The 25,223-nt window shown below is 41.4% G+C and overlaps 1 protein-coding gene across 1 annotated transcript in view; it reads right to left on the bottom strand.

Annotated features, from left to right (window-relative positions):
• USH2A (Usher syndrome 2A (autosomal recessive, mild)) overlaps positions 1 to 25,223 on the bottom strand; it is a 408,238-nt gene that overhangs the window by 308,439 nt on the left and 74,576 nt on the right. The window contains 6 exon segments of the mRNA XM_005879907.2: positions 1,134 to 1,303; positions 2,711 to 2,980; positions 3,822 to 4,316; positions 8,676 to 8,834; positions 15,587 to 15,750; positions 24,332 to 24,515. Coding sequence (XP_005879969.1) covers positions 1,134 to 1,303; positions 2,711 to 2,980; positions 3,822 to 4,316; positions 8,676 to 8,834; positions 15,587 to 15,750; positions 24,332 to 24,515 — 1,442 coding nt within the window.

The following is a 25,223-nucleotide window of genomic DNA, read 5'->3' as shown; positions in this document are numbered from 1 at the left end:
CTTAGTATGTGGTTGCAAGTCAAAATGGGCGAAGGCTGCTCTGTAGCCACATGTAGGGATGGTCCTGAAAACCAGCAGCAAGAAGATATCCTCTCCATGGGCAGATCCTCAGGCAGTGTACCTGGTCCTCCACTCTGTGTGCAAAGGGAAGGGACCGAGGTAGCTACACCTGGACCATATGATGGTGGCTTGGTTGTATGGGTCCTGACATCAAAGCAAAAAGACTGGAAGATGAGGTACCAGAAGTCTGGGGGAGAGGAATGTGGGTAAATTAATGGGAGAGGCATCACATGAAAAGACCTTTTTGTCACATTAATCCCTTTCAAAGAGCATCTCTGTCTGCAGGTAGAGGTGCTACACGGCCCAGTATGCAGTGACTTGTCCAGTTGACACTAGCCAGTCTCTGTCATTGGCCACCCTCCTGTTGATCAAATGGATTGTACCCTGGCACAACCATACACTGTGGGCTAACGTGAGCCTCCCATCCCTAAGCTTGTTTATATGCGTATATCTATCCAATGAATTAAACCAGGTACATAGTAAAGACCCAGTAGCTGTCAGCAATGATTATGATTCTCATTACCGCTAGCTGGAGAAGGAAATACAACAAGGCAACAGGTCAATATCCACCCCGAACTTTGAACATCATAACCTTTATTATAAGCTGTGAGAAATTCCACTCCTCAGATTTTTTTCCAAGGAAAGAGAAATATGCAAAATGCACATTAAATGTTCTTATTAATGTTATTTATATTTCCAAAATAATTTATACAATACTAATATCAATTGATTTTGCACTGGTTAAAAAAATTATTGTATGCCCAAATACTATGATAGTACATAGCTACTGAAAGTCAGCTTCTTACAAAACTTTTAAGGATAGATATTAAGTGAGAAAAGTAGATTTCATTAAACAGAATTATACAAACTTAGTTTTAAAATATGCTTATATTAGAAAACATAAGGTACATAAATAGAAGAGCTTTGTACATGTCACATTACATTAGGGAATAAATGCCCCATTTAAGCAATGTCTAAGGAAGAATTCTGTCACTGAATTCTGCGAACTCAGAAAATGTCAAACTGAAGATATAATTCAATTGTGAAAGGACACAGTGTGGAAATAACAATACCTGTGAAAACACCACCAGAGCAGGTTGTTGAGGCGACTGTTCAGAAATCATATTGATCTCATATCCCACAACATCTCCTCGCGTAACATTATCGGCCGGCTTCTCCCAGGACACGTTGAGAGAGTGTGGTGAGAGGGGGGAGACCGAGGGAGGGGCCATGGATATAGGCTCTGTCGAGGGCAACAATGACAATAGTGAAACCATGAACGCTGTACTCACAGGCTTTCCAAACCGAGTCCCCACATTCATTCAAGTTTCTGAAATACCTCGGGTTTTTTTTTACATAATATTTCTGTTGTTAAAAATCAAAGAGTATACTGCTGCATATAAAAACTATTCATTTTTTACATGTTATCTGCAAGGATGTCCTCCAATTTCATATTACCAGCAAAGATGTTTTCCATTTATAAAATAAAAATAATCTAGGAGTTTGACTGTGTTCATAAAGATAACTCGTAGATAATTAGGTGGGAAACCATAGGTCTTATAAAGTATTTGGGAAAAAAAAAGAAGAACATGTTCAATAAATCTTGATTGAAACGTGCAGGGTACATACACACATACATTCTCCCCTTGCCATCCTTGAGATCTTAATGCGGATTTTAAATGTGCTAACCAAAGGTGTATTATCAAAGGACCTCATCACACTTTCATTAGCCAGTGACCCATAAGATTACGAGGGTCCGGTGATGCGGCTTCACCCATTACTTTTCATTTCTGACCTTGACTTTCCCCTTCCTGAACGCCATGGCTCATCACCTGTGCTATCTTGGCACTGTTATTTGTCCAAGATGGCTGGCACAATGCACATTTTATTCATGAAATGATTCCCTTGGACATCAACCTACAGCTACCCTTTAGCCTCCACAGTCCTAACAGGGTCCACGTTAAATCAGGACTCGGGTTTCTTCGGATATCCATGAATTAATTCAAAGCATAGCAGAAGCATATTTTTTTTTTATTTTGGTAAAGACTCATAACATGTGAAGTGTTTTTTATGTAAAGAGTAAAGTGGAGAATTAAAAATATCTCATTTGCCTTAGGAAAGGTTTCTTTAAAAAATTTAAAAAGATTTTTCACCCTCCTTCTTTTCCATATTGCCAACTACTCATTCAAGCACACTCGTGAATTACGTATTCTGAAATCCAGGATTCTGTCATTTGGTGTGATCTAGTAGCTCAACTATTTGTTTTGGAGAGAGAAATAGAACGGAAGCAGAGTTGTGAGGTCTGCAAGGGGATCTCCTTCATTGAACATGAACTGTGCTGAATCTGGAGCAAGATGAGAACATATGGCCAGCCCGCTTCAGGACTGGAGACCAACTGCTACTTTGCAAACATTCCTAAAAGGCTACTACTTTAGTTAAGTCATTTCCCCCCCTCCCCTTGAAATAATAACTAAAGCATTTTCCCCCTAAAACGTTTCAAGTTCTTTATGACCTTGAGTTATCCATGTAACCAACGTTTTCCCTTGGCTTATGTAAGTTGATAATTCTTACTCTAGTGCTGTGGACTTTAATTGGAGGCAATATTTTCATTCAGGAGTTTTAAAAGTAGAATTCAGAGCTTGACCTTCACCTGATTCTCCTGTCCGTCCTGAGGCCCAGGGGGAAGACACGCTGCCGGCCATATTCCCAGCCCAGACTCTAAACTCATATGCAGTGTAAGGCTCCAAGCCAGGGACGGTTGTGGCTGCCGGAGGGGGTTTCAACGCATTTTCACTGGCCGACTCTGCCAACGGGCGAGGACTGAGCCAGCCGCTGCTCTCAAACACTAGACTTTCTGCTGACGTGGGTTCACCATCAGATCTCAATCTTCTCATGTAGAGTTCATACCTTGCAATTATTCCTAGAAAAGAAAAACAGGAAGCCAAGATGATTCATCAGTCAAACAGACTATTTGGGGGGTAGGGTGGAGTTAAATCAGTTAAAAATTATAACATTTTTCAGGATGAATGGTTATAATTTCTACTAAGAATCGCTTTTTCTTTATGGAAATTTTATCAGCATACTTCCAATTTATATATTTCAAATTTGGAGATTTTAATTTGGCTATCTGTTTAACATAAGGCCTGTTTGCATAAATATTAGAATATTATAGTTGACTTCCACCTAGTTTTATCAAGTAATTTTAAAAGTCTAAGAGAAAAAAAGGTTTTGCCATAATACGTACATGATATTAAATTACTAAAAATTTATGAAAGTATGTCTGGCCTATATAACAGGGTTCAATTGTATGAACACAAAAATTAACTTAATGGAGTCAGCTAGCCTATATACATATTTTTTGTATTACTTTATATCCTTTTTTAGGCCTAAAAGAGAAAATTTACTGCTTAAGGGTGCCCTAACTTTGTGACACAGTCAAATATAATGCATTTTGTAAGTGAGTTTTAAATTAGAAACATAATTTGTGTTGTGGCAGATGTCATTAAGAGCAAAGATAATATCAGCCTTTTAAGGGGCAATTTAAATGAATGGAATTTGTTATTAGATTAAAGAAATACACTTGTGCTACTAACCAGGACAAATAGTATCTAACATCGTGAGAGATTGTTTCTCAATTATTATATCTTGCAGTTATAAAAAAAACGCATGGGATTGCGAGACACTCTTGCACAATTCCAAATTCCTTAGATTCTCACTCAGGTCTGGCCCAAGCAAGTGAAATCTAGGCCTGGAGTTCCTACCATTCGGTTCCATCGGCGGAGCCCACTCTACACGCAGTTCTGTGGAACTGATGGCCAGCACCACAGGGGGACCCAGCCCTCGAGGAGGAGCCTGGGCTGTGGTCACGGTTACGGGCGAGCTGTGTAAACAGCCCCCACTGGTACAGGCCTGCACGGAAAAGCGGTACTCGGTGAAGGGAAGCAGATTCCAGATGGTAGCCGTGGTTCCGCCACCTTCATGGGGAACGCAGGGCTGGGCGTCATCGAAGGGAGCACAGGACAGGAGATACTTCTCTACAGGGCCAGTGCGATTGGAGGCTGCCGTCCAGGTAAGCGTCACCGAGTCCGAGCCAACAGGGATGACATAACTTAAGTTCAAGGTTCCCTCTGGGACCCCCGGCCTTGTCCTGTAGGCGACAACTGCACTCCTCGTCGAACCCTGAACACTGGAGGTCTCGACGGAATAGGAATAGGAGGTATATGGCAACAGGGCAGTGTCTAAGAAGTCCTGGATGTCTGAAATTAAAAGAAGAAAATGAGAAGAAAATAGTTACATTCCGCAAAACTGGTGAGGAAATCATTTCTACTGGTTCTCTTAAGAAGTCCTGGATGTCTGAAATTAAAAGAAGAAAATAGTTACATTCCGCAAAACTGGCGAGGAAATCATTTCTACTGGTTCTCCTATTATATGACTTAATGACATGAGCTATACCAATCCACTCTGTATGAAGAACAGTTAGGCACCAGAAGGTTTTCTTGTTGTTTGGCTCATCCTCACACAGGGATATTCTCCCACTGAGTTTTAGAGAGAGTGGACGGAGGGGGAGAGACAGAGAGAAACATCCATGTGAGATGACACACCAGACCCTGACCATGCTAGCACCCTGACCTTGGACCTCTGGCCTGGAGAGCTTGAAGTAATACATTTCTGTTGTTTATAAGCCACCTGGACTGTGGCATTTCTCTTTAATAGTAGCCTGAATGGACGAAGACAGTGAACATCTGAGTGAAGGGTAAATCTGCCGTTCTTCATGTATGTCACTGCAAGTTCCGCACGAAAATATGTTGATTACTGCACTAGTCCAATCAGGACACAGAAGCCACGGAGTAATTTTGCTTTACTTTTCCATCTCCCCTCTCAATCATGAGAACTATCCTTTTCATCTTTGTGTTTCTAGTGGCTCATACAGTTCCTGTTCTGGCCTGAGCACTGAATAAAAGTTTACTGAATGAGTATATGAATGAATGGATAATTTTCCATATACACTGATTTATTTTTCTAGGCAATAATATTAACAGCCTTATAGAAACAACTGTTCTTTATTCTCTCTTTTGTGTTCATATCCCCTCCCTATGTTTTCTGTTTGTTTTTCTCAGAGGAACCATCTTATCACTTGTTGCTTTGATCCTCTGATGCAGTATGGGATAATAAATTATGTGATATTAAAGGTGGACATGAAAACCTAGGATTCACTAAGATACATCATTGTCTGAAACTCTAAACTTTCCATTATTGTCAAAGTAATCATGTTCTAGTTTCCCCGTGGAAGCGTTTACCTAGAGTAACATTTAAGGACTAGCTCCCTACCCATTCCAAATGAGAAATGATTTAACTTATTGTGAATTGGAGGGGAGGGAAGGGAGAGGAAAAGCATGCTCCCATCAGCCCATTGAGTCTTTTGTCTTTCTTCAGCACAGAAGGTATATTCTCCAATCTGGCTTTTATTGTAATAAAGATGATTTTTATTTTAAATTTCCATCTCCCTGATTCTTAAGCCTAGTTCTCCTTCAGTTTCAAACTGAAGTTGGAAAAACTAATGTGATGTACTACCCAGCCTAAAAATGTCAATACTACTAAAAGAGTGCAATATCCTGCAATAGCTTTTCTTGTCACATCTATGACACAGAAAATACCCATGTGCAACCCAGACTGGGGCTGCAGGGAGGTGATACTAGGTGCTAATTATGTATAATTCCCAATATGCTAACTTGACTTCTACACCTCTCTCTTCTACTTATGAAAGCTCACAGGTATGTACATGAGTGAATTTTTATTTAGGGAAACCACTGACTATACCTTACCTTATTTTTTAAAAGTTAATTCAGAAACTTTAAAACTATCCCACTATTATTAGCATGCTATTACTAATAACCAATGACCTGCAGGCTCTAAAAGTAGTAATATACCAGCTGTCATGACCTTAGGTTGGAAACTAGTGACCCCACAGTGCAACAGGGCAGCTAGGAAAAGTCTTATTCCAACAAGGAATTCTACAATGGTCTCAACCAAATGTTCAGACTTGCTTGGAAGAGATTATTAATTTTCTTTGAAAAGTTCAATGACTCTGCACCTGTAATTCCAAATGCCTTCATTTAACCCAAAGATCTGTATTCATCTGACTGAATATAAGTACTGTTTCCTTTTCATATTACACATGCTAGCCACACACTGGAACGGAATAATAAACACGAGAATATTGTTAAGTGATACAAAGTTCTGACAGCCCTAACCAATTGTTCTTACTGTTCAAATGCCATCATGCAGATAATTGTCCCATCATTAATTATAGTGGCTGTCAAGAAATGCCAGAAGTGGTATTTTTTTAATGAAAAAAATAAGGTTTTAGGAAAGAATACCTTGTATAATAGGATTATATAAATGTCTGATTAGTGAATGAGCACACATTTATTATGTAAGAAACTGTTATTTGGATTCTACTATAATAGTGCAATCATGTAAAAGAGCCGGAGTGTTTTACTCAAATGCAATGTTCTATAAAACACATCACAATATTTTATGGTGAAAAATATGCCTCTGGACAGAATGCTGTAAGCGAAGTTGGATATCATTACTGAATTAAGCTGTATGGGAAACTGGGTGACCCTAATTCACCACTTCAGCAATAGCTCAAGCAGCGGTACTGTCATCTTCAAAACCACTTTCAATATTTCTGTGACTCCCTCCGCCCCTATCAAAAAAGTTTAAGTTTCAGGACACCTGGGTCATGCTGATATTTGGAAGAAAACAAACATTCTAGTAGCAGGATATCAGGATGCTCTGCCAGTGTGGCAGATGTAGACAGATGTTCGCTTCCCTCTGCAATCTGCATCGTGAAGCTCAGGGTTCCCATTAACTTCCAAGAAGGCGTGGAGTGCTGAACAGACAGAGTTATCAGAAAGTCCGGACGTTATAATGCAGGTGCAAGTCACTCAGAATTAGGTGTGACATGTAACCCTTGGTAATATATACAAAATAAAACCATACGCGATGCAAAATTTTTAAAGCCAATCAACATGTTAAAAAAAAGGCACCCTCCTGATCATTTTGAGGAGGATTATGGAACTATAGAATTTCTTCATTGCTCTGTAGACTTTTCTAATTGTAAACGTTAACCTAGACTTTGGAAAATCAGGCATTAAACCAAGAGAACAACATGAGTTGGCATCCTGTTGCCATGTTTCTTTTTAAAAAATATTTTTTATTGATTTTAGAGAGAGGGAGAAGGGAGAGAAGAGAGAAACATCGCTTGGCTGCCTCCTGCATGCCTCCCACCAGGGTACAACATGAGTTGGCATCCTGTTGCCATGTTTCTTTTTTAAAAATATTTTTAATTGATTTTAGGGAGAGGGAGGAAGGGAGAGAAGAGAGAAACATCGCTTGGCTGCGTCCTGCATGCCTCCCACCAGGGATAGAGCGTACAACCTGGGCGTGTGCCCTGACCAGGAATCAAACCAGCAACCTTTCGGTACATGGGACAAGGCCTGACCAATTGAACTACACCAGCCAGGGCTCCCGTGTTTCTTAAACTGGCTTGTAGCTAAACAAGACCAGGAGCAAATATCAGAGAAGACAGAACTGGAAGGAAGGAACATTTCTGTTTCTTCACTGTGTCTTTAGGGAAAATGTATCCCAAACATATGAGTGAGTATTTTCTAAAGACCATGTGTCTACACAGCTTGATTTCCACAAGCTCCTTTAAAATCTTCATACAAGTTACAGATGCAAAGACAGTGTTTACAGTTTGTTCACATCCTTCCTCTTTCAATATAAGATCATGTTGTGTTCCATCCACTTTTAACCTGAGGATTTTAAAAATTGAATTCATATTATAGAAATATTTGATACATTTTCTCTAATCCTTACACCCAGAGAAAACTGAACATCAGTTTGTGGTAATTCTTTCAGTCATTTTATATATTTTTGAATTAAAACATAACTCATAGATTATTTTTAAAACCACTTAATTACCTTAAACACTACATCTTGAACATTTTCCATTCATTAATATGTAAACTAAGATTTTTTTAAAGGCAATCATATCCTACAATTTGCTTCACAATGTATCAGGAGTCATGTATGCCATGTACCGTAATTTAATGAAAGATTTTTGAATGTCTGAATTTTCCAATATTTTGCTATTAGAGAATGGAGGTTTGAACGTATTTTGTGATATTGAGTCCACTGATGGCTATTCATTGAAGACGAATTTCCTAAAATAAATTTGCTGAGTCAAATAGTATGCAAAGGGTAAGGTTTTGCATATACTTTAACAACTTATCCTGCATGAAAAGTTGTACCCATGAGCCCACACAGATACGCCAGCAGTTAGGCTGGTTCTAGCTCCTTTACATTCTCATCAATGCTGGCTGGTCTTTTTTCTTTTCACCTGCGAGAATTTGGTAAGCATTAAGGGCTTAACAAATACGAAGCATCTCATTTATTGCATTTCTTTACTAGTGAGGTGTATAATTCTCTCTGCTTAAAACAGTTTTCTAGAAAGAGGAAACCACATTTATCATCAACGTCAAAGAACCTAACTAATGTATCAACCCTCAGAATAGTGGATCTTTCCATCGCGGAATCTTTACACTCACCGTACGGGTATTGATCTTCAGTTGTGTAGATTTCAGACCCGTCCCTGAATAAACGGTAAGTAAGCCAGTGGGCACTGGGAGGATCCGGTGGGCTCCAGGAGAGATGGATGGCCGAAGAACTTTGAACTTGTCCTCTGGGTGGAGGTTGCTGGGACGGAGCTAAATGACAGTGGGGAGAGCATTTATTAACAAAGGCAATCAATAAGCACATAAGTACACTGAAGGAAGAGACGCAGCAAAGAGGTCTTTCTGTTCCAGGATTACTTCATCAAGAAGACACGCGGTTGACCAAGACATTAATAAACAAAGGGTACAGATCATGAATTTCTAAAGCAAAGCATTGTATCTGTAAGCATAATAGAGATTTGTAGGTCAGTGCAGCTTAACAGAAATATAATTGAGGGGGAAACCCCAAAATTTTACAGTAGGCACTTTTTTGAGGAACTATCCAAGAATGCATCAACAGTCATTTTCTATTTAATTAATTTAAATTGTGACATAAATAAGATCCATTGACACTTGAAATTGAAGAAGCATGATGTTGAGGTGTCTGAAAAGGACGTTTTCCATCGCATTAAGCAAAATGCCTCATCTTGCTTCACAGAGCACAGTGTAAGGAAAGGATAATGGTTGGTCATACAAATAGCGATGGATGTTATGAATGCTAAACAGTCCAAATATTAGCAGGAAACAATCTGAATGTACTATGTGGATACGCCAGCACCTTTAGGGGTGCCGGGATGGTAGATCATACTGATGTCGGAGGTTAAAGAAAAACATTCAAGCCAGATACACTCTCACTCTTCCCCTTTAAGTCTTTGTTTCTCCTTTGGAATTTGCATTGTTATAGGAAAAGTCTAACTGTCCGTATAACTATTTAGATAGAGGACAAGAGTAGTTACAATCTCAAAAGGACACATGAAAAGAGGATTATTTCTAAATACCTGATATTTTCAAATTCATGGATTTGCCATAATTGATAAGGTCACTTTGATTGGCTGAACACTGACAGTACATTTGATGTTGCAGCGAGTTTTAATTTAGGGCTCTAAACGCTGTTGCTCGCAGCAGAACCACAAAGATCACAAACTGTCTCATTTACAGCACTCTCTGAGAGCCTTGCCAGCCATGGCAATTTAATATTTTTTTTAGTGATTATTTGTAACTACATCTAAAACTCTGCATGTTATCAGGGGCTCACCAGATTGCAGGGTTAAAGCAATCAACACTGACCTTCAGACCATTTTCGAAGACAGTGAAATACTTTCAGGATGACTGCAAGAGAGAGATGTTTCAGTCCCAGGTCAAAGGGTACTGAATGTGACTCACATTCCACGAAAACTTCCTTGGCAACACACACACACACACACACACACACACACCGATACACACACAGGGCTCCGCTGAATATTTAAAGTTGACTATATGTTAGGACCACCTCCCCACTATCTCGTCCAGGTTTTCGGTGTGAATGAATAGTGCCTGTTTGGCATTTACGTGAGCCTTTTCATAGACCAGAATGTTTAAATGGCCTCACACCCTTTGGGGAATAAATATGGAATGCTGGGCATGCAATAACTTGAGCCCATCCTTTCTGTGCTGAAAGTAGATTTCTGAGAAAATGAGCACATATTCATTCATCAAAAATTGCCAGGAACGGCCTCTGCATCTGCCAGACTCTCCTTCAAGGTCGGAAGGCATGATGCTATGACCGCATCCATCAGTCTCGGAGCCATGAGCTTTAATCTTGGCTTTGGCACTTTGGTAGTTGTACGTCTGTAGTCAAATTTCGATTGGACTCTTTGAACTTTTCCCCATTTACAGCAGGAGGATGACAATGTCTACCTGTCAGGGTTATAAGATGGCGTGTGTGCATGTGTGTGTCCCTCTCTCACACAAAAGGCTAGATCCCTCCAGCATTTACCTTTGCCATCCCTACGAGGTCATTTTTGTCTACATAGGCCCAGGTAGATGACCACTAAGTCCACAACCAAATCAGCAGGAAGGAGAAGAGGAGAGACGGAGGGCATGCCCTGTGCCAGGGCGGGCACAACCCAGGAACCCACACGTCACTGGTGCCCACACATGTCAGTCGAGAGATTAGCGGCATGGTGATCATTAACTACAGGAGAGGATAAGGCCACGGGCCCAGCTCTACGTTCTGTTAACTTAAAACAAGTGGACAATGGGTACTGGGAACAATGTAGAAATGTCTTCCATAGATGAGGTGGAAAAATAAAAGAGGAGCTGGAGAATTAAGAGATGTTTCAAAAGGAAAGAAGAGAATAGGGTGCTTCTGGTTAAACCAAAATGAATAGATCAGTGATATGAAACCGGGTAAATCATCCAAAGAACTATTTCTGGGCGCTCTAACTCACAGTGATTGGCAGGAGCTGTGTGGTCTGAAAGTATCTGAGCATATCATTGGCTCATTGGCTTATTCAGACACAGGAACCATCCCCTAGGAAGCCAGGCTATACGTAAAAATTAAAAAAAACAACTGATTAGAGACATGAGTATGCTATAGTGGAGAAAGTTTTCCACCACTTAAGCCTATGCAAATTTATAAAAAAAAAACCCACACTAATAGCTTAAGTGTTTTCAGAGTAAAATTACAACACACTCAAAGAAACTGTGAACCAGACTCATAAAAGAGGCAATCAATAGACTCCTGAGTGTAGCAAACAAACAGTAAACTGGAAGATAAAGGGAGAGATGGAGCTTAAAGATACAGCAATATGCTTTATCCCATCCACGGGAAAGAAAAAGATGGAACAAAAGGGAACAGAGCCGCAGGGACCTAGGAGACAATGTCAGGTGTGCGTGAGCCAACATTGGTGTAATGGACCCCAAAGTAGAGGAGAGACTGAGAAATGGAGGGGCAGAAAGTGAAATTGTGGTTGCCAGGGACTGGGAGGGATGGGGGGGTATTCACCTTTAAAGAGTACAGAGTTTCCATTTCAAAAGAAGAAAAGAGTTATGGAGATGGATAATAGGGATGGTTGTACAACATTATGAATGAACTGTCAGAGGGAGGAGGGTTGTGGGGCTGGATTAAAAACATGAAGGGATTCAGCAATAACAACAAAACTTATAGACACAGACAACGGTACGTCTGAGGGAAAGGGAGGTTGGACAGGTAGAAGATGGAAAAGGTGGGATACATGGTGATGGAAGGAGACCTGACTTGGGGTGCTAAACACACAATACAATGTACAGACGATGTATTATAGATAGGTACACCTGAAACCTATATGATTATATTAACCAATGTCACCCCAATGCACCAATAAAAAGATTTAAAAAATTATTAATATGGTAAATTTGTTCTGCATATTTTACCATAATAAAAATATTTCTTTTAAGAAAAGGAGAATTACAACAGCCTCTTTGATAAGCAGGGATAAAGTAAAAATGTGAATGATAAAAAGATGGATAGATAAGCAAGGGTAAGCATAAGAGTGAGCCGAGAGTAGAGTCATATCAAGAAGAGAAACACAAAGGATCTATAAATAGTTAAAACATAAATGTAATATTTATAATTAAATAATAAGTATACATGTATGTGTATATAAGTGTATGTGTATATTAGTTAATTTTATAGCCAGAAGTTTAAGGCAAACTGGAATATCATTCGTTAGGAAAGAATACAGAAGGCAGAACTATTAAATACCTGTTTCCTTCCATCTCTTTTAACAAGGAAAATGACTCTCATTTTAAAAGCATGAGAGAAATATGGATGGGCAAAAAGCACATCACACAACCAGAAAGCATACCATCGGAGAGGGCCTAACTGCTTTATCCGAAACCAAATCAATTCTCCCGCACTCTGAAAATTAGATCTTAGGATGCCTACCCCAAATCCTCATCATAAAAATCACAGACACCATCGCTAAACTCTTGTCAGTGGTCTCTAAGGACAAGGAGAAGGTAACTGTTATAACCCCACGGTTCCCCAACTGCGCAGGAAAACACCTTGAGACTCTTGGATTCTCAGGGCAAACACATCCCTGACATGGACGGAGAGGAAGCCGGAGCCTGCGGTAGTTCACAGTTTCAACAATAGATAGCACCACGTTCCTTTCAATCGCATCCTTGAGAAGCAGGTTCTGGCCGCTGGTAGCACAGAAAGCAAGGACCATGCGAAAAGCCAGGGGGACAGTAAAGAAAGCAGCGCCCTTCATGTGTGCCCCACAGTTAGCACTTCCCTGAGCCCCACGTTGACTGTGCTAAGCTCCTCTGAAGGCAGGAATCCTGTCTGATTTCTTTTTTTAACCAACTCCCTCTGCTGATCCTGCGCCCCCAACTTCACACAGTGTTCAGTGAGCTTCCCTAAACACAAACCTAAAAGGGCAGCTACAACATCCACAGGGAGAGTTGAAGGAAGATGTACAATCCTAAAGATCACAATTTTAAACAGAGAAATCAAAATGCCTATGTCCAGGGAAGAATACTTAGGAATATGCAAGTTTTTTTTAAATTATTCAAAATTAGAAGCATTTGAAAAGATCAAGAATGTTTAGCCCAGTGAAGAAAAGACATAACATAAAGTGTCTGCCAATACTAAGAAAAGTAGGCCAATTCCCAGTGACCAGACTACCCAGTTTTGCCCGAGGTAGAATTCCTAGACCGTGTCTCAGAATCAAGAACAGGTAGCAAAAAGTGCAGCCGGTGCAAATATTCTCACACAAAGTTCCTGGCAGAACCGATCAAAAAAATCGCTAAGATTTGGTTTGTTTTAGTAAATGATGATCTACAGCTGACACCCAGAGCAATACGCTGGAATTGATGTTGCACACAAATCAATCAATACTATAGCTAATCAATGAATAACAAATATTAACTAAGTGGTCAGTAAAAGCCAGATTTGTGTGTCGACTATTTATACACAGGCAATTATGACGATGTTTTCTCAAGAGTAGCATAAACACCTAGAGCTATGCTAACATCTAGAGGTACCAATAAACACAGGATACTGTAGGTGAACCACACAGGCACAAAATCTAAATATGTCTTAGTCATTAGCTATACCTGCCTTTCACTATCTCAAAACCCAGTACAGCTTGGCTGGTGTTGTTCCATGTTTAAAGCGCTGGCCTGTGCACGGGAGGGTCTTGGGTCTGATTCCCGGTCAAGGGCATGTAGCTGGGTTGCAGGTTCGTTCACTGGCCCAAGTTGGGGCGCATGCAGGAGGCAACCAATGGATGTGTCTCTTTCACCTTAGTGTTTCTCTCTCTCTCTCTCTCTCTCTCTCTCTCTCCCATCCCGTCCCTCCCTTCCACTCTAAAAAGCAATGGAAAATATATCCTCAGGTGAGGATTCACAACAACAACAACAATCCGGTACAGTTGCCAATATCCCATTAGTTCTCTCTCCCTTCCTTAAAAAGACAGCACGGGCCCAGGCCTGTGGTGACATGTCCAAATGGTGGCATTTCCTAGTACTGTGACTCACGACCCTCTCAGGAAACCCCGAGGAGGACATGCACAGTACACTGTGTGGCAGAGAGCTCCTCACCATGTGCTTACAGCAGGTACTTCTTAGGAATTTTGAAAAAGGCGAGATGTATGACCTTGAAGGAAATACAAAGAATTCATCGGTACGTTATGAGATAGTAGGACAGCAGGTGACCGAATGGAGCCAATTCAAGGAACTGGAAAATGGTGTTGAGAAGTCACAAGATGCTAAGAGATAAGCTCTGGCCCCCAAGAGTTAGAACTAGGAGCATGAGAGACGTCTAAACAGTGAGTGCCAGTGAAAACAGAAAGAGAAGAATATCAAATGCAGAGGTTAGGAATAAGCTTTGATAAATATCAATAAGCAACTACTAGTAGCACAGTGCCCATAAGACATGTGGGATGGAAGGATGTAAAACTCAGAGTAAAATATAAATCTTCCATTTGCTATAGGCAATTGCCTGGAGATGCTGTTGGGTGGATGGGCAACTGATCATTTGGCTTAAGCAGGGATGTCCCTCAGGTTTTGGGAACATCAGGACTTTGGTCGGCTTCTTAGCGATACTATTTCAACACATCAGTGTCCATTTCCCATGAGTAATATAATCATACTAGAGGCCCAGTGCACGAAGTTCGTGCACTGAGGTGGGGGGTGTCCCTCAGCCCAGCATGTGCCCTCTTGTAGTCCGGGAGCCCTTGGGGGATGTCCGACTGACAGCGGGGAGTGTGGGAACATCAGGACTTTGGTCGGCTTCTTAGCGATACTATTTCAACACATCAGTGTCCATTTCCCATGAGTAATATAATCATACTAGAGGCCCAGTGCACGAAGTTCGTGCACTGAGGTGGGGGGTGTCCCTCAGCCCAGCATGTGCCCTCTTGTAGTCCAGGAGCCCTTGGGGGATGTCTGACTGACAGCGGGGAGTAGACCTAAGCCGGCAGTCTGACATGCCTCTTGCAGTTCAGGATCCCTCGCTCCTTACCACCCACCTGCTTGCTACGCCTTACCACTTGGTTTGCTGCTCCTTAGCACTGCCTCGGAGGCGGGAGAGACTCCTGCCACCACCACTGAGCTTGCCAGCCGTGAGCCCAGCTTCTGGCTGAGCGGTGCTCCCCCTGTGGGAATGCACTGACCACCAGGGGGCAGCTCCTGCATTGAGCATCTGCCCCCTGATGGTCAGTGCCAGTCATAATGGCCGGTCATTCCACCATTTGGTCTATTTGCATATTAGCCTTTTATTATATAGGAAGGATCATCATAGTCCATGACCAAATCAAGGAAAAAGAACACACGTTTTATTTCGTGTAATTTTTTTTTCTCATTTCTGACCTAAACTTTCCACCTTGTCCCTAAGCCTTCCTGATGGGTTCTCAGTGGGGAGAGAGAACACAGACCCTCTTCCCCAGGTGCTGGGCCCTCACACACCAGCACTGGGCTGGACGGAGCTCACTCACTTTTGCTGCAACCCCACGGGTTGCTGGCATCCAAGTGGCTTGCGCCGGGAACACAAGTGTCACACGTTGAGCCGGTGACAAATCGTTTACAGAAACAGCGGCCCGTGACCAAGTGGCAGGTTTCATTCAAGGCTCCGGAGAGATGACAATTGCAAGGCTGACATCTGAAAACAAGAGAAGTAAACCGTCAAGCGTTCTGATTAATAATTCATGGTAGAAGGCACATACGCCTACGGATCACATTGTGGACGAATATGGTCTGGTTTAGCCAACAGGCGGAAAAGGATTCTTGAGTTAAACAAACCACCATGAAATAAAACGAAACAGAAAAAAATCTTTTTATCGAAATGCTGTTTATGGTAAACCTCTATGAAGCCTTCTCCTTGGAAGCTAATTAATGGCAATAAAGAAGTGTTACTTTGCTTTCTTTCATGCCACAGTACATCTTATGGATTATTTTGAATCCAGTTGCTCAACTGAGAATACTGTAAATTTTGCTTTCACACAAAAGCAGTTCTCCTGACAGCTAAAAATTAAGATTATTAGGTCCCCTCCAAATTATCTTTTCAAGTATCTATCAAATTGTGAAACAGAAAACTGGATATGATAATCACTGTCTTCCCTAAACTTCGTGAAATTCCGTATTTGGTTTTATAAAGACTACATTTCACTAAGAAAACAAGTGGAAGAAGACACATTCCAATACCGACAATGGGTGAATAAAAGTTGTATTTCCTTTTCTGTTGTATGCACTGAACTCACTTATCCAGACTGGTTGGAAAACAGAGCATTATCCTGATCTTTGAAAAGACGCTAATTAAATAAATATGAAGAGAGAATTTCACTTCAACTCTGATTTCTTGCTCCTAAAGTTGCTTGTAAAAAAAAAAAAATCACTGTTGTCACATTTTTGCTACTACAGAAATGAAAACCTGTTTCTTCAAACTCTTAACCTGTGACAATGTCATTGGTGAGGATGAACAATTTGGATGCCAGGAAGTATTAGAAAAGCAGAAACGGTACCTGTGGGAAGACCACCCGTGTTTACCAGGGACCTTGCATACGACACTCTTAATGAAGACATTATGGATCCACTCCACTTTGTTCTGAAGATGCTGGGTGGACAGTTCCTGTACTCACTGCAACTTTAGGGTGTGATCTCTTGGGTAATCCTTCAACACCCTCAAAAAGGCTGATAAAAGCCGAGGCTGCTAAGTAAGCTGCAAATTTGTTTTATGGACTAAGTCACCTGGGGAATAAATAAGGCACAGTTTCTCTTGAAAAACCGCTGTCCTGTAGTTTGCCCTTCTTGTTGTGGTAAAAGGACATTTTTTCCCCCCTCTTACAAACAACTACATGAAGTCCTTTATGCACAGACATTGCATCAGAACTCCATTTCAAGCCGACATTTTGTTTGGGCTACTTACGTATTAGAAAATTATGCACTGAAATTAAAATGGGATTCTAGAAGCGAAAAAAAAACCACATATTTAATTTGCTCTTCATTTCATTATATGCTATTACTTAGAGTAAATTGTTTGTCGGCGTTTTATGTCACATTGGTGAGACGCAGCAATGAGCGCTATGCCTTCCCCAGCGCATGTATTTATCACCACTCCACTCCTGAATAAGTATCTCTTGAGTATTTCTGTTTTTATTACCATTCACTCATGAGACAATCACACTCATTTTATATACAGTACGTTTAGAGGAACCGTTTCCAGTGTATCACATAATTCCTTTCCTTGATGTGGTTCTATTTTCTGCCAGCGACACGCTTAACTCTTAAGGCAGCTCTGTCACTATCCATGGGGTATTGCGTCCGGAATCTCAACGGAATAAATAAATCGCGTCTTCGGAAAGCGCGCAAGGTTGTGAGTAATTAAATGTGACTATTCCTGATTTTATAGTCTCTTATCCCAGCCCTTGTTGTATCTCACTTATCTGCCTGGTTATAATTGCTCGACTTCAGTCGGAGGGAGTTTTATGTGAATGGAGTTCACAGGAGACTTTCTGGATATGATCGTTTGTTTCTAGCCCAGAGGACACTGGGGATCATTTGGTAATTAAGGCTTAAGTAAAACGATTCCTGTGAATTTCTCAGCCGCTCAAATATGATTTTAAACATTTCCAAGACTCTTTAGCAAATAAGCTACAAGTCTGATGTCATTTTAGAAGTTACCACTCCCCTCCAGAGCGCCTCCTAAATGAAATATAGTTCACGTTTATTAAAACAGAATTAAACGTAATAAAGGAAAAGATGTTTTAAGCTCTGAACGAGGAACAGCAAACTCGGATGACTTGTGATATTGATTTTGTCAGGATAAATGGTTTCTGTAATATTAATATAAAGAAACCTTTATTACACTGACTCTCCTGGTGTAGCCAGAGCTCTCCCACAATCTGTTTAAAATCTTCATTTTTCATCCTTATGGGAGAACCTCACTTGCTAAATGGATTTCATAAAGAGTCATCTGTCAGGATGTATATGGATAAACAATTTGTGATGTTTATTGACCAGTTCATTATGGTAAACAAAGCAGGCGGAAGGCTTCGCTAAGCTCCGCGCGCTCTGCCCGGGGAGTGCTGTCTGGGCCTCGCTGTCCGCTGGGCACAATGGGGAAGAAGTTACTTGGCCTCTGTCTCTTAAATCACAAATCTCATCTATTTCACTTTCCCGCGGAACAAACAATGAAAGAGTTACCCTGCTCCGTACTGTTGCAGAGGCGTCACAATTAATGAGGGGAATTGCCAGGAACTTCGTCATCGGACGAAGAGCTCCGCTAGGAGGTCCGGGGACAGGTGCCAGGAAAAGATCGCTTTACTGGCACTGCTCTCCGGATGCCTCCCTTCTGTCTGGGGCCTCAACGCCGGGGTGCCATCAAATTGACTTCAATGTATCAAGTGACATAAACACACTGATTGAGGGACAACTATGGGCTAGGGCTGGAAGAACACTGGAGTCATAAATATGAAAAGACAGAGTTGGCCCTGACCTCAAGCAGCTCATGGTCTAGTGAGACACTGAAAAAATAGAAAGGGTATTAATAAAGATGTAGGTAGATTCTTTTTGTGATGTTCTTTATTGATTTCAGAGAGGAAGGGGAAGGGAAAGAGAGAGAGAGAAACAGCAATGAAGAGAGAGAGTCATTGATGAGCTGCCTCCTGCACACACTGGGGATTGTGCCCACAACCCGGGCATGTGCCCTGACCGGGAATCGAACCATGACCTCCTGGTTCATAGGTCGATGCTCAACCACGGAGCCACGCCAGCCAGGCAATTCTTTAAGGGCACAGGAAATGCGCAACTCTCTAGCCTGGGGGCAGGGGAGGTGACAGAGAAAGGAGTATTAAGAAGAAATCTTGGAAATGTTTATGCTTAATAATTAAATTGGAATAAACCAGGCAAACCAAGGAGGGAGAAAACAGAAAAGGACAGCAGGAGAGGGTGTCAAATTGCAAGCAATTCAAGATTTTTGGAGACCAATTCGGAATAGGGAGCGAGTGGGGACAGATGGAGAGGGAAAGGTGAGGGAGAAGATACTGCTAAATTAGTACAATTTTGAGAGTGGCAGGGAGCGATGGAAAGGAAGGGATTAGACCTGAGAAGCATTTAATAAGTAAAATCAGTGGGATGAGGTGGAAAACCTAAAAAGAGAAGCAGAGAAGGGCCTGGAGTTCCTCCCAGTTTTCTCATTTGCTGACGGTGGGATGAAAGGGACACCATTCAGCACCAAGAACAAAGGGCGAAGAGACTGCAAATGACTGAAAAATTCTAGACAAGAATTACTAATGATCATTAATGCATAGAACAGAAAGAGGCATTAAGGCAAATTGGAGAAATCGGACAAAGGCTTTTCTTCTATCCCTAGTCCAAAAACTAGCACTCAATGGGGCTCAATGCATTTTGTTGAATAAATGACAATGTAGCTGTTTTGAGCCCTTTTTGACGGGCAGAGCTGTCCCCCTGGCTAATCTCTCATCCAACACTGGCTTTCCTCGACTCCCTCAGGCCAGGGGAGTTCTCAGTTGAGTCCTCTGGCACAGATCCCGGGAGAGCTAGAGCGCCCCCTAGAGGACGTGGTTTCCCCGGGGTAAGATTCCCTTTCATTTCTGCAATGGAGGTGCTTAGTATTCCTTCTTCACAGCCTAACAGCACCCGGATTCTCTTGGCACTGGAATGAGGAATTTGGGGCTTAGAGACCTTCTTTGTGTGAGCTGAAAGCCATACTCACATGGCCTGGGACTTGCTTTGGCCAAGAACATGAGGCAAAAAGAGCAAGGAGGAACCGTGGCAGCTCCAGGCAGAGGCCTCGCGTGTCCTTGCACGCTTCTGCTGTCTTTGTGGGGACGCTGCCACCACCAGCCGGGGCTTGCTCACATGTGGGCCCATTTACCCCACCACCCACATGATAGGACACTGTCCAAGAGTCATTGGGGGGCATGAATCTGTGAGAAACCCCCCACCCCAATGATCCCTGGACCACACCATCCCTGGACCCACGTAGTAGAGAGAAGGAAATACGTGGACATGAAAATGATCTGCTTCCACCCACGGGAAGTCACTGGTCTGGTTCTCAGAGAAAAATCCAATCGACAGCCGTTGGAATAGATGCATGTGAAACGGCGACCGACCTAATCCATAAAGTCGTGTTCACGTGGAGAAAGTTGGCAGCAAAACTAACAATGATCTGGTCACAGAAAAAAAGTGAACTTATTGCATGTTTTAGAAGTCGGAGCCTTTAGATTCCCTCGCCAGCCTAGACCCCGACTCCCCACTCTCTGAGGAAAATTACAGTTTTGTTGTATGTCTGCTGGGAAGAGACAGGAGTGATACATCTGGCCATTTGAAGCTTAAAAAAAAAGACAAAATACAACTAATTAAGAGAGAGAGAAGAAGTCATCAGGGAGGAAACCTTTAGGGGTTGTGATGAGTGGATGACATACAAGAAAAACGGTGGTGGAGCAGATAAGCGGGTAAGTCCCAGGGGCTGTGGGAAGGGGAATCCTAGTTACAGGTCAACTTGGGGACAGCGCCCGGGACTGCCCTGTCACATACGCGTATTAACTACCCACGGAGACGAGGGGAAGAGGGCCCATTTTTGTCTCATTGTGTTTGGTTTAGAAAAACACCATATCCTTTTTTTTTTCTTTATTGATTTTTCAGTGGGCAGACTTTTTTTTTCTTCATTGTTCTCGGTACTGATTGAATCCGGTTCGCTTTATGTGTCAGAGGTAAATGAGGCGATTTCTGCACTTGCATCGGCTTTTTAAAACGCACGCCCCCTTCCTGTCTTGGGGAAGAAGTAGAGGGAAGGAGGAGGAACCGCCTGGGTGAGGATAGGCGGGTGGTTTTCCTGCTTGTTACTGTTGCTTTGGGGGCATTTTTGTTGTTGCTGCAGCTTAGGAGCAGAGCCTATTTTTTTAAATTTATTTTGCCTTCTGGAGTATAAAAAAGTTTAAAACTCAAGAAGTACAGTGGTGTACATTAAAGAGAACTTGGAGAAGGGAAGGGATATAAGTAAACTTCTGGAGGGATTAAATAAGACCCCCCCCCCAAATATGAATGGAAAAAGCAGATGAGAAAGTCCATTTCTTTTCCGAACCGATTAAGGGATACTTGTATCTTCTCCTTGCTTGACAATAAAATACTTATAATCCATTGTAGAAGTTTGGAAATTAATGAAATAAAATCATACCTGTTAAGCACCTACCACAGTACCTGGTTCGAGGTGTATTCAATGGATTTTTAGCTCATTGCCTTTCTTTTTTTGAAAAAAAGTTTCACATCAGGGCATAAATGGATATTTTTTCTATACTGCATATCTGTATACATTGAGACAATGAATTTTTCTCTTCAGGAAACAAAAATTCTTTATACTAGATGGAATCCCATATATTTTAGCCATCTTCGTACATATTTTCAAAATAGCCAGTGTTAGTATATATTCACAATAGCAACCAGAAGTCATCAAAGAGACTTCAGTATCATTCAGGAAGGGAATGAAAATCATAAAAAGAATAAAATCCATTTGTATCTCTTCTCAATGATGAGCAAAAGCATCAAGCCAAGCGGTTCTCACTGTCACATTTGGAAATGCCTTTCCCTGTGACCTTCTGGGCCAGAGGATGTCTTCTCTGAGGATTATCAGTGTCACAGCGGAAAGCGACAGCAGCATCCATCCGTGGCAGAGAAGGGTCAGCTCCCGGCACAGCCATTCCGTGACCGACCGCACCGGGGACACGTCCTCCTGATTGTCTCGGGCCCCCCATGGTCTTGGGAGGCTTTATTCTTGCTGTTCTTTTCAGAGACGCTACATTATATGTGGTGGCTCTTTTCAGGGGCAGCCGTGGTTCAACATCAGAGCCAGCCCCGCCTGATCTGAGGGCATCCGGAGCCCGCGCACAGGTGGGTGGTGGGGACTTGAACAGCGACTTTAAGGTGTATGTCCCTCTTACCTGAGATGGCATGAGACTTTTAATTTCTATTTTTGTAGGAGGTGAGGCAAGTAATGTCAAAAATTAGTTCTGTGTTGGCTCTATTTAAGAACGGAGGCATGAGGGACATTTAAATTTAAAACTCAGAAAGAGGGCAAGCCATTGGCCTGGAGGCCATGGTAGAGATCTGAACAGATAACACTCTGAGAGTCATTAACATGCATGTATTGAGGTGAAATCATACACCTACGTATGTACTTTGAAGGGGCACAATAAACAGGAGTGATCAGCATAAGAGATAGAAAAACAAATCACAGGAGTAAGAGCTTGCAAGTCAAAGGAAGAGTTAATTTTTAAGAAACACGGTGGACCATAAAATGATTGGCACATTGGAAAACCATGAGTCCTAAAAAGCAACCATAAATCAATTTTACTTTCATCTCTCAAGGATCTTTTAAATGTACGGCCCCTGCCTGTCACATGGCTACAAAGTGAATCAGGAACATGGCCTTTCTGGTCTTTCTTAACTTATAGAAAGTCCTACAGTTATTTTAAATCGCAGAGCACAGGTTATACAAAAAGAACAATACTAGGGGCATCGCACTTCTTGATTTCAAAATACATTACAAAACTGTAATACTGGAAACAGTATGGTACAGGGCAAGGAGGGGTGTGTAGGTCTCACGATCAGATGAGGACCACGAGAAAGAGAGACAGCATGGTGCTGCCTTAGCGCCTGTAAAAAGGGTGACCCCAAGTCTAAGGGGACCTGAGTAGAGAAAATGCTGGGTTCCTGTGGGTTGCAAAACTAATTAGCAAACAACCAGAAAAGCGATGCATGTGACTATGCTTAGGCTGTAGGTGAGAGAAACTGAAGGACAGAGATCAGAGATCAATGAGGAACGCATGACAGTACCAACCTCAGTGAAAAGTCAGCTTGCACATGTGGGAGACCAGCAACAGCGGCCTGCTTTGGGGTGTCAGTCCAGTGAATCCCTGCCCCCCACCCCAGCCAGTGCACGAGAGAAGAGGCACATAATAGAAAGAGCAGTAATGCTCTTAGACACTCGATCTTAGCCAAAATGCAGAGAAGAGAGAATTATGCTCTCATACTAACAGAACGATATACTAATGGTAACTGAAGTGCAGCAGCATGGATTAAAAAAATGCTATGTAGTAAGAACAAAAAATTGTTTTAATAAATATTTTAAATATCATGGAAAAGTGTTTTATTTTTAATTAAGCATATTGGATTTTAGTAAAAAGCCAAATAAACTGGTTTGAGTTCTCTTTTAGTAATTTAACCTGTCACCCTGTCCACACTCTAATCGAGGTGTTAATGAAGAGTGTAAGGGCCAAAGGCAGGCAGTGGGGACAGTGTGTTGAAAAGAGCCCAATAATCTCAAACCCTTGAATAATTACCAATTATAATTATACACACACACACACACACACACACACACAGAAACAGATTTGACTGGTTTATGAGAAACACATAGTAGTTGCTTGGAGACAGGAACACCAAAGAATTAATGGATATACTCCCAACCCAAGATAAATTTATAAACTAACCAGGAGAAAAAGAAACCCACACGGAATTAGCATTCCAGCTCATCTTCACAAATACAGCAATGACCACAAATGCATGAAAGTAAATGCCCACAGATATACAGGAAATGGGAAGAACATTAAAGACGGTGTAACTTTGAAAAGTGATTAATTTATTTTCAGAATGTACTTTACACACGGGGGGAAATCATATCACTGAATATAAAGATAAGTTTCTTATCTGCCAGTCTTTCAATCTAAATTAGAAAGGGAAGGGCAACATAAATGGGTGCAAATAATAAACAAGCAATAAATTCGGGGGCCACATAAAACAAAATATAGATATACATGTTACCTATTCAAGCCCTTATATTGTGTGTGTTTGTGTGTGTTTGTGTGTGTGTTTCCTTCTAGGGATATTTCTTTACCTGCCTTTCTCCACATTCAAACTGTAAGTTCTTTGAGGGAAAAGGATTTTATCAAGTTAAATATCCCCAGGCCCTAATATTGGGTATATCTATCAATGTATGACAACCTACTAGTACATATTGGGACTCTAGGAAATAATGAAGAATTACCATTATGTCTAATAAACACTGGCATCAAAGAGTCAAACATATATCAACCAACTAAGCAGGACAGAAAACACTGCATTTTACAAAAGATACTGCCAAAAAAAGTTACTGTTGGTTATAAAAAAAGTCATTGTACATATAATTAAATAAAAATACTTAATTATTAATTCTCATAAATATTTACCTCCCAATCTGAGGATCAAATCCAAAGTAAAGGTCCCTACAACGGTCACAACTTAGCCCAGCGGTGGAAGCATCTTGGCAAACACACTGGCCAGTTCGGCTATTACAGATGTGATGAGCTGCCCCAGCTGTGTGGCAGGAACAGGGCAGGCAGCCAGTAGCATTGCCCGGAGAGATATAAAAGCCTGGAATAAAAAAGTGAAGATATTTTATATATGCTTCCTAGCCAGTCTTTTCTTAGAATGATCATATTTTGATTACATCAAAACATAGAACACTCTATAGGGGCACTAAATGAATTCCCAGTACAAATGTGCATATAGCTGTGCTTAGCTCTTGTGTCAATTATCACCAAAGCGAGACTGAGTCGATGATTGGCATTGTACCTGCTATCTTTGTACCCAGGCAACTAAAACTCAGTGCATTGAAAACCTACTTCATGGCCTTCCTTTAATCATCTTCATTTTAACAAATGGCCTCGCCATCTCTTTAGATACTCAACCTGGAACCCTGAAACATCCTAGCTAGGAGAGCCAATAGAATACAAGGTGCCCAGTTAAAATTGAATTCCTAATGAACAATGACTTTTTTTAGTAAAAGTATGTTCCATCTGATATTTGCTTATATTAAAAAATTACCTGAAATTCAAGAAAGAAGGTGAATAGATTAGCCAAAGAACATGTATGCATAACCCACAGACACAGACAACAGTGGGGTGAAGGCCAGAGGGGAACAGGGGCTGGATGGAGGTGGGCAAAGTGGGGGGGGGAATGGGGATACTGTAATAGTGTCAACAATACAAATAAAGTTTAAAATATCTGAAATACTGTATTTTTGTTAAAACTGGCAACTAGCTTGTGTCCTTCACTTGCCCTGGCTTCATGTAGCTAATT

This window comes from Myotis brandtii, unplaced genomic scaffold (assembly GCF_000412655.1).
Source record: "Myotis brandtii unplaced genomic scaffold, ASM41265v1 scaffold612, whole genome shotgun sequence".
Lineage (NCBI taxonomy): Eukaryota > Metazoa > Chordata > Mammalia > Chiroptera > Vespertilionidae > Myotis > Myotis brandtii.
This window is presented reverse-complemented; position numbering and strand designations above follow the sequence as displayed.